Raw genomic sequence first — 15,727 nt, 5'->3', positions numbered from 1 at the left:
TTTTATATGGAGCCGGCTGTACCTGCATCTGATACAGACCGTATTGAGCACGAGTGCGTATCCTCTGAGATATCTCATATTTTGCGTGACCGACGTGTCCGGTGCCTATTCGGGGTCACGTAGGGGGCCCGTATTATATGAGCTTTGAGATTCGTGCATAACGTATTGCAACGGTTTAGAGTTTCCAACAAGTCACGCAAAAATATGAGATATCTCAGAGGATGTGAATTCATTGAGCACATGATCTCCGACTTAGCTGATTAATGTGTATTGCTCCTGGATGCGGACCGTATTGGACACTGGGTTCTAATACGGTCCGTAACAGTGACTCCAAAATCTTGGTCACTGTTCGATTTGTCCCGATTCTTGCTTCACATCGTGTAAAACTTTACTAAATCTTGTTCTCTGCGATAAAACATAAAAATACCAGCAATAATCTATTTCTAATAAACATTAAACATAAAAGTGAGATTTTTAAGTAATTAAAGCTTAAGCCAAAATATATCCTATGATATATATTTTCCATATGTTTGATCGTGCTCATGTAGCAATTGAATATTTGATTTCCCTTTGACAAAAACAAGGTGCATGTATAATGCAGCTATTACTATGATACCTTCACCTTCAATTTACACTAAGTTGACCTTATTTCTCATTGCACTTTATTATACTAAATATCTTTTTATTTGTAATTTGAATTTAGAACCAATCTATTTTAATATCATTAATGAAAATTGTTGAATAATTTTTTCTATTGATCTATTTTTTATGAAAAATATGTTATTTTGTATAAAAAATTCTTTTTGTTTTCTTATAACATGTTTTCGGTGCCATGCACGGACATGATACGTACTAGAGTACACACACGGACATTGACTGTTCCAATTGATTATTATTACAAAATTGAGATATTAAAAATAGTGAAAGATTGACTTTGATAATGTTTTAATTTGACTCTATGATTAAGCGCGTCATTTTCGAAAGGACACGTCTAATGTTAACTAAAATAAAAAATCATTTTCGTAAGATGACTTCAAATTTGACGACTTGGGAAGTATATATTATTTAACTTGTGGAATGAATCATACCAACAATTTTCTCAATTCACAAACTCTATTTGTGAGAAACTAGAATTTTTCTTGAGGGCTTTTAATTTTTGTCAGTTCACACAAATTATATATTGTACGTAGACCAAAGAATCATACCAAGAATTATTAAAAACATTTGTTGAAAAACAAAATCAATGGTGGTAGTACAGTTTGTTTGTTTCTTTCCAATTTATAATTAAGGAAGTAAAATCTTAAAACATATATAAGAAATTAACTTTTAAATTAATATTATTTGGCTATTAGAGGTTGGCAGGGTGATCAAAGATGTGTTTATTGTTATGAGTTGGAAACAATTGATCATCTTTTTGTGTCTTGTCTGGTGGCCCATTCTCTTTAGAGTTGGATTGCTTATTACAATAATTTTGTGTTTGGTTATGTAGGTGTAGTTAATTTGTGGGAACTTGATTATTGTATTCCTTTAAATAAAGAGTCTAAATCTGATGGAAATAATTAGAGGGCAGTACTTTGGTCACTTTGATTGGATAGAAACATGATTGTTTTTCGTGATGACAATATTTTGAATATTCAATCTTTTGATTCCAAGATTATTTCACTTGCTTTCTTTTGGGTATCTCAATAGAAAACCAATTTATGAGCAACTAAAGCTTATTATACCTTGTGATGTACGTGAAGGACCTATTAGGTACCACCCGGGCCCTTTCCATGGAGGATACACATGTTACAATTCTTATGAATGGAGGAGAGACAGCTTTGGATGGTGAAGATGAGTTGCAGATGGTGCTTTGGTTGAATTTGGAAGATGTAGGGGTTTAATTGCATGCTTTACTGTCGTTTATATTTGTAGGACAGTAGGAGGTGTTTGTTTTGTGTGTTTTTTCATGATTGTTGTTTATAGGTTATATTTTGATGATGTTGGTTGGTAACTACTGTTTCGGATTGTGGTACGTGTGTAGCTGGTACCAACTTGATAATATCAGCAAAAATGTGTAAAGCTGTGATTTTCTTTTTAATGAAAATCGGTGGCAATGCCACTTATTTCAAAAAAAAATCTTTACATGAATCTTCTACGATATATAATACAGCTCGAGGTCAGCAATTCAAATAATATTCAAATTAAGTTGTCCTGCACTACAAGTAATTACCCAATAAAATAGTATGTACAATAAACATTTCATTGTTGAATAAATTATTTTATAAAGAGTCTCAAGCTGCAGTAATGGCGCATCAATCCATTGATAAAAACTAGTTAAATTAGATGGCTTTGAATTCTATGATGAAGGAAAGAAAAATATACTCGTTGCAATCAATGGTACTGACCCAAGTTGTTGTTTTCCTCTGCTTGTTGAAAAGCACTGAATCTGCAAGTACCATTGCTCTTCCTGGTTGCCAAGATAGCTGCGGTGGAATTCCAATCCCTTACCCTTTCGGCATTGGCTCGAACTGTTCCCGGTCTCTAGATTTCAATGTCACTTGCTACACAATTTACAATAATGGTACTCCTACACCTTACCTAATCGGTTATTCTCCCATTCTTAATATAAGCTTGTCCTTGGGCCAGGCACGCGTAGGCAGCTTTGTATCCTCGCAGTGCTATAACACCACGACAAAGAAAGAGGATCACAATACTTGGGGATTTAACGTTGGTGATTCATTTTGGCTCAACACCGAGAAGAACAAATTTACAGTCATTGGGTGTAATACACTTGCTTATCTTCGCCTTGACTTGAGTAATAATTCCTCAGTAGGGTGCCTTTCTTCGTGTGATAGCTTAGAAACCCTGACCAGGTATGGATCCTGCTCTGGAATTGGTTGTTGCCAGACAACAATCCCCAAAGAAACCACTGACATTGAAGTCTGGTTTGATGGGAGGAACAAAATATCGGAGGTGTATAACTTTAGTCGTTGCAGCTATGTTACGGTGGTGGAGGAGGCTGTGTTCAAGTTCCAAACCGCTTATATCACCACTGACAAGTTGAGTGCTCTTGTGTTTCCCGACTTAGCAAACCTTCCTCTGTATGAGTCTCAATCAATGCCGGTGGTGGTCAACTGGGTCATAGAAAACAAGACATGCGACATCGCACAAACTAACAAATCCTCCTATGCATGCAAAAGCGATCATAGTATTTGCTTGACAGTAAAGGATCGTGGTTATCGCTGCAACTGTTACGATGGTTACGAAGGAAATCCTTTTCTTGATGCAGGCTGCCAAGGTCTTTAATTCTCTTGCTCTCTTTTATTTTTATTAATTTTTTTTTAATCTTATATAAAAATATAGGCTTATAGACTCATATCGTGGCCTATTGATGCAGACATTGACGAATGTGTCAATCATAATGCATGCTCCAAGCCAGGAAAGTGTCACAATTTTGAAGGAGGATATAGCTGCTCTTGTCCTTTCGGCTGGCGTAATAACCCTAACAATCCCAGAGAATGCAATCTCAACGTTGCACCACTTATAGGTAAGAAGTTAGTTTTTATATACAGAATGTATGTCTACAACAGAATAATTTGATTAATGTAGTTCAAATAATTAAAACTAGCAGAAGAAACCATATAGCAACGCCACTGGTACATTAATTTTTCTCATTTTACATATATTGTAGGAACTGCTGCTGGTATTGTTGCCTTATTATTTATTGGGTTTGGTATATATGTGGCCCTAGAGAGAAGAAACTTATCTAAAATAAAACAGAAGTACTTTCAACAACATGGAGGATGGATTTTGTTGGAGAAGATTAAATCAAACCAAGGGTTCGGTTTTACAATCTTCACGAAGCAACAGGTAGAACAAGCAACAAATAATTTTGACAGTTCAAATATTCTTGGACATGGAGGTCAAGGCATTGTTTATAGAGGAATTCTAAGAGATCAAACAGTTGCCATTAAAAAGTGTAAGATAGTCGATGAGAGTAGAAAGAAAGAATTCGGAAAAGAGATGCTTATTCTCTCACAAATTAACCACAAGAACATCGTAAAAATCCTAGGTTGTTGTTTAGAGGTCGAGGTTCCTATGCTAGTATACGAGTTTATCCCAAATGGTACTCTATATGACTATATCCACCATAAAAAGCAAGGATCACACATTTCTCTAGACACCCGTCTAAGGGTTGCATATGAATCAGCAGAAGCAATTGCGTACTTGCATACTTCAGCATCTCCTCCGATTTTCCATGGAGATGTGAAGTCATCAAATGTTCTTTTGGACCAAAATTACATGGCAAAGGTTTCTGATTTTGGAGCATCCATACTAGCTCCAACAGATGAGGCGCAAATCGTGACTCTTGTGCAAGGAACGTGGGGGTAGCTTGATCCAGAATACATGCAATCTTGCAAATTGACAGACAAGAGCGATGTGTACAGTTTTGGTGTGGTTCTTCTAGAGCTTCTAACCAGCAAGCCCGTTATTGATTTTCATGTATTGGGAGAAGAGATGAGACTTTCGTCTCGCTTCCTCTCTGCTATGAAAGAGAAGTAGAGAACAAAATGCAAGAGCTTCTAGATGATGAAATAAAACATGAAGATGACATGGAATTAATTAAGGCAGTTGCTGAGCTGGCTAAGGAATGTCTAAGTATGAAAGGGGATGAGCGACCTCTAATGAAGGAAGTTGCCGAAGAGCTTCATCGAATCAGGAAACTTAAGCAGCATCATTGGAGACAAGAATACAGTCCTGAAGAAACATATACTCTGCTCGGTGAACAAACCCATCATGAGCATACAAGCAATTATTTCAATATAGATCAGGAAGCTGAGGAGAGCATAGCCATCGGTCGTTAATTAGCATTGGTTGTATTTTAACAATAATTTCTTAGTACTTTTATCTTTCTCTTGCTCTTTCTCTTTATGTAGTCATTTTGATTTCCAGGATGGTATTATACTATTATATATATGTGTTGTTCAGAATGCTTTTTCTTGATATTCTTCTTAGTGGTAATTTATGATTTTCTTCTGTTGCTTCAGCTTGTATAATTCCGTCAGCTTGCTTCTAATGTAATCTACTCCAATTTAAATTTATATGTGTGTGTGTGTTGGGGAGGGGGGGTGGTACCCGTTTACCGGCGAAGGTGCCGGCAATAAGGAAGGCTACGTGGAAGGAGTTGCAGTGCATCACGACACGGTATAGCGCATCCAACGTCCCCATTCCAGATCTGAAATGAATTTGCTTCTTAAGAAGCGACGGAGGAGATAAGAGAAGAGCTCGGTTCCTTCTTCGATTGCAATAATTTAGCGGATTCGTATCCCCTAAAGTAACCTAAATTCCGATTTTGGATTTGGAGCGTCCGATCTGCTCTTGCACAAATATTAAAGAGCTCCTGATTGAACCGGAAGGTTCGGATCTAAAGTCAAAATTTGGGTTACTTTAGAGAATCTAGACACATTTAGCAAAGAGTTGATTAGACTGATGGAACCGAATGAGAGAAGTAGAAGCGGGCTAAGTTTTTAAGTGGGCCCAAATTGTGTTTTGGGCCGAGTTAAATAAACTTGGAAATGCAATCCCTCTAGTATAATTTGTCATTTTGTTGTGAGGACTATCCAGATATGGTAATTACTTATCTATCGGTACTATAGATTCTTTTTTCTTTTCTTTTTCAGAATTAAACATTAAACATAATTTTTATATAAAAATGTATTTTGAGGAAAAAAATTTACATTTTTTAGAATCTATTTACTATTGTGAGTTTACTTTTAATAAAAATTGTGGAAACTCACTTGTTTCCATCTATGTTACCCTGACACTCCTGGAAACCCATCGTACCCGTGTCCGACACGTATCCGACACCGACACGCCTCCGATACGGGCACGACACGTATCAGACACGCCAGCTGGCGTGTCAGGTGAGCTGGCGCGTCCCAACCAGCTTGATACGGTCTCCGATACGGGTTGACTCGTTGGGATACGCCTCTGACACGAACGGACACGTCTGGGATACGCTTGGTTCACGGTGAACCGCACATACAACCCTCACAGCGCATGGTCCACCATGCACTGCGCAAAACCAATTTATTTTGTGGCTGAGGGGAATCGAACCCAGGACCTATCACCACATATCAACAGCACATTACCACTATGCCACTTTGTGTTTGTGTTATATTGCAGTATATATTATATTTAATGTATACTAAGCTGTATTTTAATATGTAATTTATATAAAAATAATTAATAATATAATTAAAATAATAAATATATATATATATAATAGGCGTGTCGTATCCTTGATTTTTGAAAATTGCCGTATCGCCGTACCCGTGTCGTGTCCGACACGATACCCGTACCCGTATCCATGCAACATAGGTTTCCATAAGTATACTTATGATCGACGTTAGGTGTCATGATTCATTATTGGCTTTATGTTACTCATTAGATAATTTCTCTAATAAAAATTGTGGAATAGTATAGTAGTTAAGCAGAAAAAATTTGACCTGGTAATTAAGGTTTATCATTAAGGAATTAGATAATGAAAACCTATGTATAATTGATACATGTGTTGCAGTTGCGTAAGCAGAACATTAAAATTGGAAGCTCAAACGTAAATTTCATAATATATAACAGTTAAAATTTAAATCAAGTATTCATAACCACAAATTAAATAATGAAATTCTAACTAGAAAACTACATGCACACATTTATGAGTAGAACTAGGGTGTTCTTAAGTTCATCAAGCTTCTTGGTGAACTCAAGTCTAAAATCCGTCAAATCGGCTTCAAATGACGAATCTGATCCATTGAAACCCACCTATCTTACAAGTGATACGTCTACATGTGAAAATTTTAAACATTCGAATTAATTTAGTATAAGTCAAGCGGTCAAAATTAGAAGATTAATAAATTAATTTTAATGCATTCATTTTTTGAACTTTTTTGACCTTTTAACTCTGTGCAAAACTAATTTCAAAATTAATTTTTTTTTACGTGTAGACGGATCACTTGTAAGGTAGACGTGTTTCAATGGTTCGGATTCGTCATTTTGAAGGGTTTTAGACTTGAGTTCACCAAAAAGCTTGGTGAACTTAATAACACCCTATTTCTACTCCACATTTTTTTTTAGGGATAAACTATATAAACGTTGCAATAAATTTTCAGAATATTCGGATACTTATAAATTAATTAAATGGAGATTTTAAACAAATATATTGAATTGAAAATTTGAGTTTTCAACTCAAAGTTTCAACAATAAATACTAGAAAAACAAATTAATTTAAATTTCAAAATACATAATTAATATTTTTTAAATTATAAAGATGGCTAAACACTCCTTTCATCAATGTATATATATAGATCCGCCTCTATGTGTTTGCTCTAGTACTTAATGACCATTAAGCTTCTATATATTGATCCTGTTTTATTATAACTAATCCACCATTTCATCATGATCATTACAACTCAACCGACATCTATGCATAAGTGGAATCTCAAAACATAAGCTGACCACATAATTAAGAGTAAAAAATTTATATATAAACCCATCAAAACTTTGTAATTTAGATATTTCCCCATCAATACTTTAAATTTAGTTATTTTCCCATTAAAACTTACTCATTTTATTAATATCCCCATTCCTTTATTTAATCACTTAAAAATACAATTTAATATTATTTAAACTTTAAATTTACAGCTTTACCCCCATCTAATTCTTCCCTCTCCTTCGCTACCCTCTCTTTTCCTTTGTTTTATGCAAAATCCATATGATGTGGTTACCGGATCTTCAATGTATGAATGTTCAATAGATATTAGGAGATTTGGCTGTGGACCTACGGGTCAAAAAAAATATATATATTGAAATAGTCAAGTCTGGAGACCATTGCTGAATACCTCACTTGAGTAATGGAATGGAAATGCACTTTTGTTCTAGAGCTTGAGATGCTCGACAGCTCGAGCCTCTGACTCACTCAGGGTAACATTTTTTGCATATTTTAAGTTCTCGTGGGTTCTTTTGAAGTAATCAAACTCCACCACGAAGCTAGTCATACTTGGATGAGTCTGTGAATTAGCAAGAGCATGGAACATCATTAAGAAAGCAAGCAAGCAATCAATCTATGAGGTTATTGCTTCAAGAGTTAGGTGAAAGTTGTGCAGCATGGAAGGGTAAAACTGTCAATTTAAAATATCACCTGACTCTGTGAATTAGCAAGAAGAGCACCTGACACTGTGATTTTGCATAAAACAGAGGAAAGGGAAGGGTAGCGAAGGAGAGGGAAGAATTAGATGGGGGTAAAACTGTCAATTTAAAATTTTATTAATATTAAGTTGTATTTTTAAGTGATTAAATGAATGAATGACGATATTAATAAAATGAGTAAGTTTAGATGGGGAAATAACTAAATTTAAAGTATTGATGGAGAAATATCTAAATCACAAAGTTTTGATGGGTGTATATATAAATTTCTCTTTTTTATTTTCTAATTACAAAAAAATTAAAATCTATTTGTCAAAATAAAACCATTAGATGTGATCTTTATTTTGTTTCTCAACTCTCAGTCTAGATAATCAACGTCCAGAATTAGTCCACATCGTTATATTTTTGCAAGCACTTGATGCTAATTAAAACAATATGAAAATGTTATGATCTTTTACGTATGCATAGAGAAACTGATATATATCATATTTAAATATTTTATTTTGACGTTTAAGTTTTAAATTTTATATTATTATGGTTGTGAAAATAGAGGCATGATGGAGGCAAAAACTAAAGACATTTGAACCTTTCTCTAAAAAAATATACATGTTATCCTTTAACAGTATGTTTGGTTGGATTGGGAATATGCTATTTTTAGGATTAGGCTATTTAGAATAGCTTTATTCAATATTTGTAGGTTGAGTTAGAATAACTAGAATAATGAATTCAAATTTTTTGTGTTATAAAAATAAATTATTTCTAAGAATTTTGAGATTTAGCTACTAGTATCGTGCCCGTGTGTTGCAACGGAGACATATTATAAGAAAAACAAATTATAAAAAAAATATTAATGAAAATAATAATTATCCAAAAATTAAGAGACATGTTAATAGAGAATTTATATGATTCTGTATTTTTAATTAACTTGAATCATGATTTCTGATAATAATTTGATGATGTGATGATTCTTTATTTTTAAGTATCAATGATATCAAATAATAGCTCGATTCGAATCTAATATCAAATATTGTACAACAATTCAATATCGACATATAATATGATATCGAAAAACATAAAAAAAAAAAAAAAAGTGTTATTGTGTGTATATATAGAATACACACACACACACATTATAAGAGAAATATATCTATACACACATACATTCCAATTTATATTTTTCTTCTTTGTTTTCAATTTAGAATATGTATACACACATTGATATATTCTAAATTGCCCACAACAATATGTATAGAAACAAAGAAAGAGAAATAAGGAAATAAAAAAAAGTTGATTTCCATTGTGATCTGTATAGAAACTAAGAAGAAGTAAGGAAACAAGGAAATAAGAAAATGGAAGACGAAGTCTGCTCAATTGAAAATGAGAAATATAGAAACAAAGAAATAAGGAAACGAAGAAATATATCGCTAAATTTCATAGTTTGTTCAATTTTAATTGTAACGTATCGTGTGGCAACACATGTAATAAGTATGTTTTTAACTAAATTTAGACTTTTATACATAAAACATATTCATTTAATTAAAATAAGACAAATCATGTAATTGGAGGACTGAGATTAAATCCGAAGTATCATCTTTTAATCGTAACCGTTGACGGATCGGACACCCAATGTGCTTAATAATAGAATGAAGATTCCTATTTTTAATTTGACTATTCTAATAATTCTTGAACCAAACGTATCTTTGACAAAACAATTATACTTTGACTGTTTCACAGTATTTAATTTGTTTCCCAACCCCTGTGAGATATATAATTTTAAATATGAGAACTCTCTGCCGTTGATCACATGGAGCAATCAATGCTTAATTTCTTCCAGCTGGATGTCAATAATAAATATCCCATTGGCATTTGACTATACCATCCTCGTGACTCACAAGTATGGTGTTCACCATACATATATAATTCTTAGATCATCATCTAGTCACTGATATTAACCTTTTACTAGCTAGCTTTTTAAAGTTGAGAAATTTAGATGTATTTCCATCAAAAATTTAAAATTAATTATTTTCTCATCTAAACTCACTTAAATATTAATATCCTCTTCTCTTAATTTAATTACTTAAAGATAAATATTAATATTAATGAACATTAGAAGGACAATATTAATTACCCTTCTTCTTTATGACAGCCTCTAACAGAAAATGTCAGAAAATGCACCAACTTGCAACAAAACTAGACTGAAGTTGAATTAGCAATAATTGTTTAGTTCTATCTGAGATTCATATGAGTCAAAGCTTCTATATATGGGAAATCCGCCAATATATAAATCATATCAAATTAATCAGAACTATCCAATCATAAATCATATTCAAACCAGAAGTAGTTGGAATATTACAGCATGCAGATTTCTTGCTGGCTTCATTGATTCATCCAGATTGAGGAAATCAGATATATACATGCATGCACTTAATTAATTAACTACCCAAGCGGCTAGCTAAGACTTGAACTAAGGCATGTTCTAGTTTTCATTTTAATTTATTTCAATTTTTTATTTCTTGACAACTATATATATATATATATATATATATATATATATATATATATATATATATATATATATATATATATTTGTAATTTTTATCAGAAATTACACAAAAACTGAAAATCTATATAGAAGGAGAATTGTTGTATGTTAGAGAGAACATGCTTTTGTTCCCACTTCATGGATGAGACTTGAGGTTTATTTCATAGCATTATAAGAATAAAGGCGAGTGCTAGATATATATAATATAGATCTTTCTAATAGCTTTACATGACCAACTTTTAATTTCTTATTTCCATATTTATTCTATTAACAAGTTAATAAGATAAGAATCAGAATCAGAATCAGTATTTGATCTAATAACAAAGATAATGCTCTCCTTATGAGATGTTGCATGTTAGAAACTTGAAAAGAGACCTCCAAACCTTTACTAAAAAAAGTTAATAAGAGAATAATTTTATTTTATTCATTATTTTTTTTATTGTTTAATTTCCTTACCGTCTTTATGCATTCAATGCATAAAGTATTGTATATATATATATATTGGAAATCACATTCCTCGCGTGGTGCACACTTAATTTAATTATGAACAAGTTGCCTCAACTCATTATTGACCTAGTTATTAAATATTAGTTTTGAATTATTGATTCAATATATCTCCACTGTCTACAATGTTACAATATTATTGTTATATATTTTTTTTCCCTTTTTATAAATCATATATACAAAGGAAAGTACACACACTTCATATCACACTATCACTATGTTTTTCATCTACCACCATCTCACAGGATTCACTGTATCCTCATGGACAAAGCCTAGAACTGTACCAGTGAAGAGCTCTCACCGTCCGGCCTACCGATAAAACCAATACTGGCCAGCTGTGGAGTACCGTTTTTCTCGCCTATGTCGGACCGGCTAAATTTCTACTACTTCCAAGGCCACATTACATACTTAAGGATTATCCGTAGTTAAGTTTATTTAATATTAAATCAAGTGGTTAAATGTGAGAGATTTTAAGTTCATTGTAATGCATTCATTTTTCATTTACCGTTTGATTTGATACTGAAATAACTCAAAAACAATATATATTTTAGATGTAAACACTTCACTCATACAGTAAATCGGTTTGAACAGTCTGAATTCGTCATTTGAAATCTGAACTCTGATGTCTGAAATTTAAACTCATTGTGGTCCAATAGCCAGATGATTTGAATAATTCAATTGTTTTCCCTTTTTTTACTATTAGCCTTTTACTAGCTTTTTAAAGTTGAGAAATTTAGATGTATTTACATCACAACTTAATTTAGATGTTTTAATTTCATCAAAAATTCAAAATTAATTATTTATCATCTAAATTCACTTAATTTATTAATATCCTCTTCACTTAATTTAATTAATTAAAAATAAATATTAATATTAATGAATATTAGAAGGACAATATATTACCCTTCTTCACTTCATTGATTCATCCAGATTGAGGAAATCAGAAATACACTTAATTAATTAATTAATTAACTAGCTAGCCAAGTAGCTAAGACTTGAACTGACAGCATGTTCTACTTTTCATTTTTATTTCAATTTTTTATTTCTTGACAACTATATATGTTTGTAATTTTTATCAGAAATTACACACAAAAATTGAAAATCTATATGGAAGGAGAATTGTTGTATGTTAGAGAGAGTACATGATTTTTCTTCCATTTCATGGAAGAGACTTCAGGTTTATTTCATAGCATTATAAGAATAAAGGTGTGTGCTAGATATATATAATACAAATCTTTCTAATAGCTTTAATTACATGACCAACTTTTAATTTCTTTCTTTCCATATTTATTCTATTAGCAAATTAATAAGAGAACAATGAGAACCAAGATTTAGTTTCGTAACAAAGATAATACTCTTTGTGTGGAGTATGGCTAATATAACATTAGTGTCATTTCAGTCTATATAACACCAACTCCAAAACCTATCAAATCGAGTTCAAATGGTGAATCAAAACCATTCAAACTGATCTACTTCATTAGTTGTGCGTTTACATGTAAAATTTATAAGTTTTTGAGTTTATTTGATATCAAGTCAAGCGGTCAAATATTTGAGTTTTTAATTTAATTTTAATACATTCATTTTTCAATTTTTTTGCATCTTGATTTGATACTAAAATAACTGGAAAATATAAAAAGTTTGCATGTAAACGCATCACTCATAAAGTAAATTAGTTTGAACGGTTTGGATTTACCATTTAAACTCGATTTGATAGGTTTTGAAGTTGGTGTTATATAGACTGAAATAACACTGATATTATATTAGCCATACTCCTTTGTGTGAGATTGCCTGTCCAACATTTACTTAAAAAAACAAGTTAATAAAAGAAGAATTTTCTTCATTATTAATTGTTTTGATTGTTTAATTTCCTTACCGTCTTTCAATGCATAAAGTATTGTATATATATATATATATTGGAAATCACATTCCTTGCGTGGTGCACACTTAATTAATTTATGAACAAGTTGCCTCAAGTCATTATTGACCTAGTTATTAAATGTTAGTTTTGATAAATCATATATACAGAGGAAAGTATACACACACTTCATATCACACTATCACTATATTTCTCATCTATCACCATCTCACAGGATTCACTATATCCCCATGGACACAACCCAGAACTGTACCGGTGAAGAGCTCTCACCGTCCGGCCTACCGATAAAACCAATACCGGGCAGCTGTGGAGTACCGTTTTTCTCTCCTATGTGGGACCGGCTAAATTTCTACTACTTTCAAGGCCACATTACATACTTCAAGTCCCGAATCTCAAAGCACAACTCGACCGTGCTCCGGCTCAATGTGCCACCTGGTCCATTCCTCTCCAGTGACCCCCGTGTAGTGGCTGTCCTGGATGCCTCCAGTTTCCAGGTCCTCTTGGACTCATCTAAAGTTGACAAAACAAACCACACTCACTGGTACATATCTTCCACCTTTCTCTCTCTACTCGGGCCACCGCCCATTGGCGTATCTCGATACCACTGATCCTCTACATACCTCTCTCAAAACCCTAATCATTGGCCTCATCGCCTCTCGCAAAGATCATGTTATACCGTCGTTCCGTGAGATCTATGGTTCGCTATTTGATAACATATACAATACATTGGATTCCTCTGGCCCCACTGAGTTCAACACATTAAATGAATCTGCCTCCTTCGATTTCATGTGTAGTGCATTCTTTGATGGTGAGTTACCGAGCGTTGCCATTGGCCCCACTGCTTCTGCCATGGCAATGAAATGGCTGTTCTTCCAACTCCACCCGTTAATCAGCAAAGCGACAAATCTCCTTCCTTGGCCATTAGAGGATTTCTTGTTACACAATTTTCACCTCCCACCATTTCTTGTCAAATCTGATTACAAAACCTTAGAGAAATATTTTACCAATGCCGGTAAATCTTTTCTTACTGGTGCAGAACAACTCGGGATATCACACAATGTGGCACTCCACAACCTAATATTCGCTACCATTTTCAATGCATATGGTGGTATCAAGATCTTTCTGCCTTCACTCCTGAAATGGCTAGTTGAAGCGGGGCTGAAATTGCATATTAAACTCTCCGAAGAAATCCGGTCGGTGGTACAATCTGAGAACGGATCAGTAACACTAGCCAGCTTGGAAAAGATGAATCTGACAAAATCAGTCGTGTATGAGGCATTACGCCTGAACCCACCAGTAGAGTACCAGTATGGCCGTGCACGTACCGACTTGATTATAGAAAGCCACGATGCAGCTTACAAGGTTAAGAAGGGGGAAATGATATTTGGGTACCAAACAATCGTCACGAGAGATGAGAAGGTGTTTGCCAATGGCGAACAATTCGTAGCAGATCGATTTGTGGGTCAAGGAGAGAAGCTTTTGCAGTACGTTTATTGGTCGAATGGTCGAGAGACAGACGAACCAGCCGTAACAAACAAGCAGTGCCCTGGCAAGGATATCGTGGTTTTGGTCGGTCGGCTTTTTGTGGTGGAGCTGTTTCTCCGATATGACACTTTTACCGGAGAAATCGGTGAGCTGCCACTTGAGCCCAAGGTCACATTCAAGTCTTTTCAGAAGGTCTAATTGTTACAGTTAAAGCCTTCAACTATGTGAACATTTTATCAACAAACATAAATACCAATCTGTACTGTTACAGTTAAAGCATCGAATTCATTGTATTTTATTTTTCCTAATTTGATTTTGTATTATCATGTACTGTTACAATTAAAGCATCCAATTCATTGTATTTAATTATTTTTCCTAATTTGATTTTGTGGTCTGGATATCAGTAAACAGTTCAAATGGATCATGAGAAGCACTTAGTTAAATCAATCTTAACACTTCCACTGAATTTTGGGTTTCCACGCATAAATTTTATTTCTCTGCTAGAGCAATTGTTTCTGGTACTGATACAACTGTAACCCAATTTTTTAGGAATTCACATCCTCTCCAATACCTTGATAAGGGAATCTTTTACAATTACTAGATCTGAACCGTTCTTTTTAACTTGGCACGAATCTCAAAGCCCAAAAATATTGCTCCCTATTGCGGCCCGAATATCAAACCGGTTGAAATTTAATCTCAAACTGTAAAGTGAGAGTGATCATCTGCAATACCAGAGAGAATACAGATTCATTTTTTAGGCCAATCTGGTTCATGGTGGAACGCACAGACCACTTTAAAATTAAAATTAATTAGTGCTAATTTTTATAAACGATTTGGATCTAACCTCGTAGGATGAAATGTTGGAGTTAATTTTTTTTTTATGATACTTTGATGAGCTATTAATATTTTTTTTTGTAACTTAAAGAAAAAAATATAAATAAAATTTACCTGCTGAAAATTATAAATTATCTGTAATAATTATTCACCTACTGAAAAATATAAATACAATTTTGAAAGATAAAAAAAAATACATTAGAGAAGAAGAGGACTGCCAACCGAGGAGAGAAAGGAATAGAAAATGAGCTATTTTCGACCGAGATGAAGTTTTAGAAGCTCTAGAATCGCAGTTTCAAATT

General features: G+C 33.4%; 1 protein-coding gene and 1 pseudogene across 2 annotated transcripts; both read left to right on the top strand.

The window, feature by feature from the left end:
- Positions 1-2,348: 2,348 nt before the first annotated feature.
- On the top strand, positions 2,349-4,849 carry LOC144563806 (wall-associated receptor kinase 3-like; annotated as a pseudogene). The gene is made up of 3 exons (XR_013514444.1): positions 2,349-3,280; positions 3,380-3,529; positions 3,674-4,849. The product of XR_013514444.1 is annotated as a wall-associated receptor kinase 3-like (transcript).
- Positions 4,850-13,274: 8,425 nt separating this feature from the next.
- On the top strand, positions 13,275-14,839 carry LOC144564214 (allene oxide synthase 4-like). Its single transcript, XM_078313785.1, is given in 2 exon segments — positions 13,275-13,636; positions 13,638-14,839. Coding segments are annotated over 2 exon segments (1,452 nt in total). The 5' UTR covers positions 13,275-13,336; the 3' UTR covers positions 14,790-14,839.
- Positions 14,840-15,727: the final 888 nt, after the last annotated feature.

This window comes from Carex rostrata, chromosome 13 (assembly GCF_964058835.1).
Source record: "Carex rostrata chromosome 13, lpCarRost1.2, whole genome shotgun sequence".
Lineage (NCBI taxonomy): Eukaryota > Viridiplantae > Streptophyta > Magnoliopsida > Poales > Cyperaceae > Carex > Carex rostrata.
This window is presented reverse-complemented; position numbering and strand designations above follow the sequence as displayed.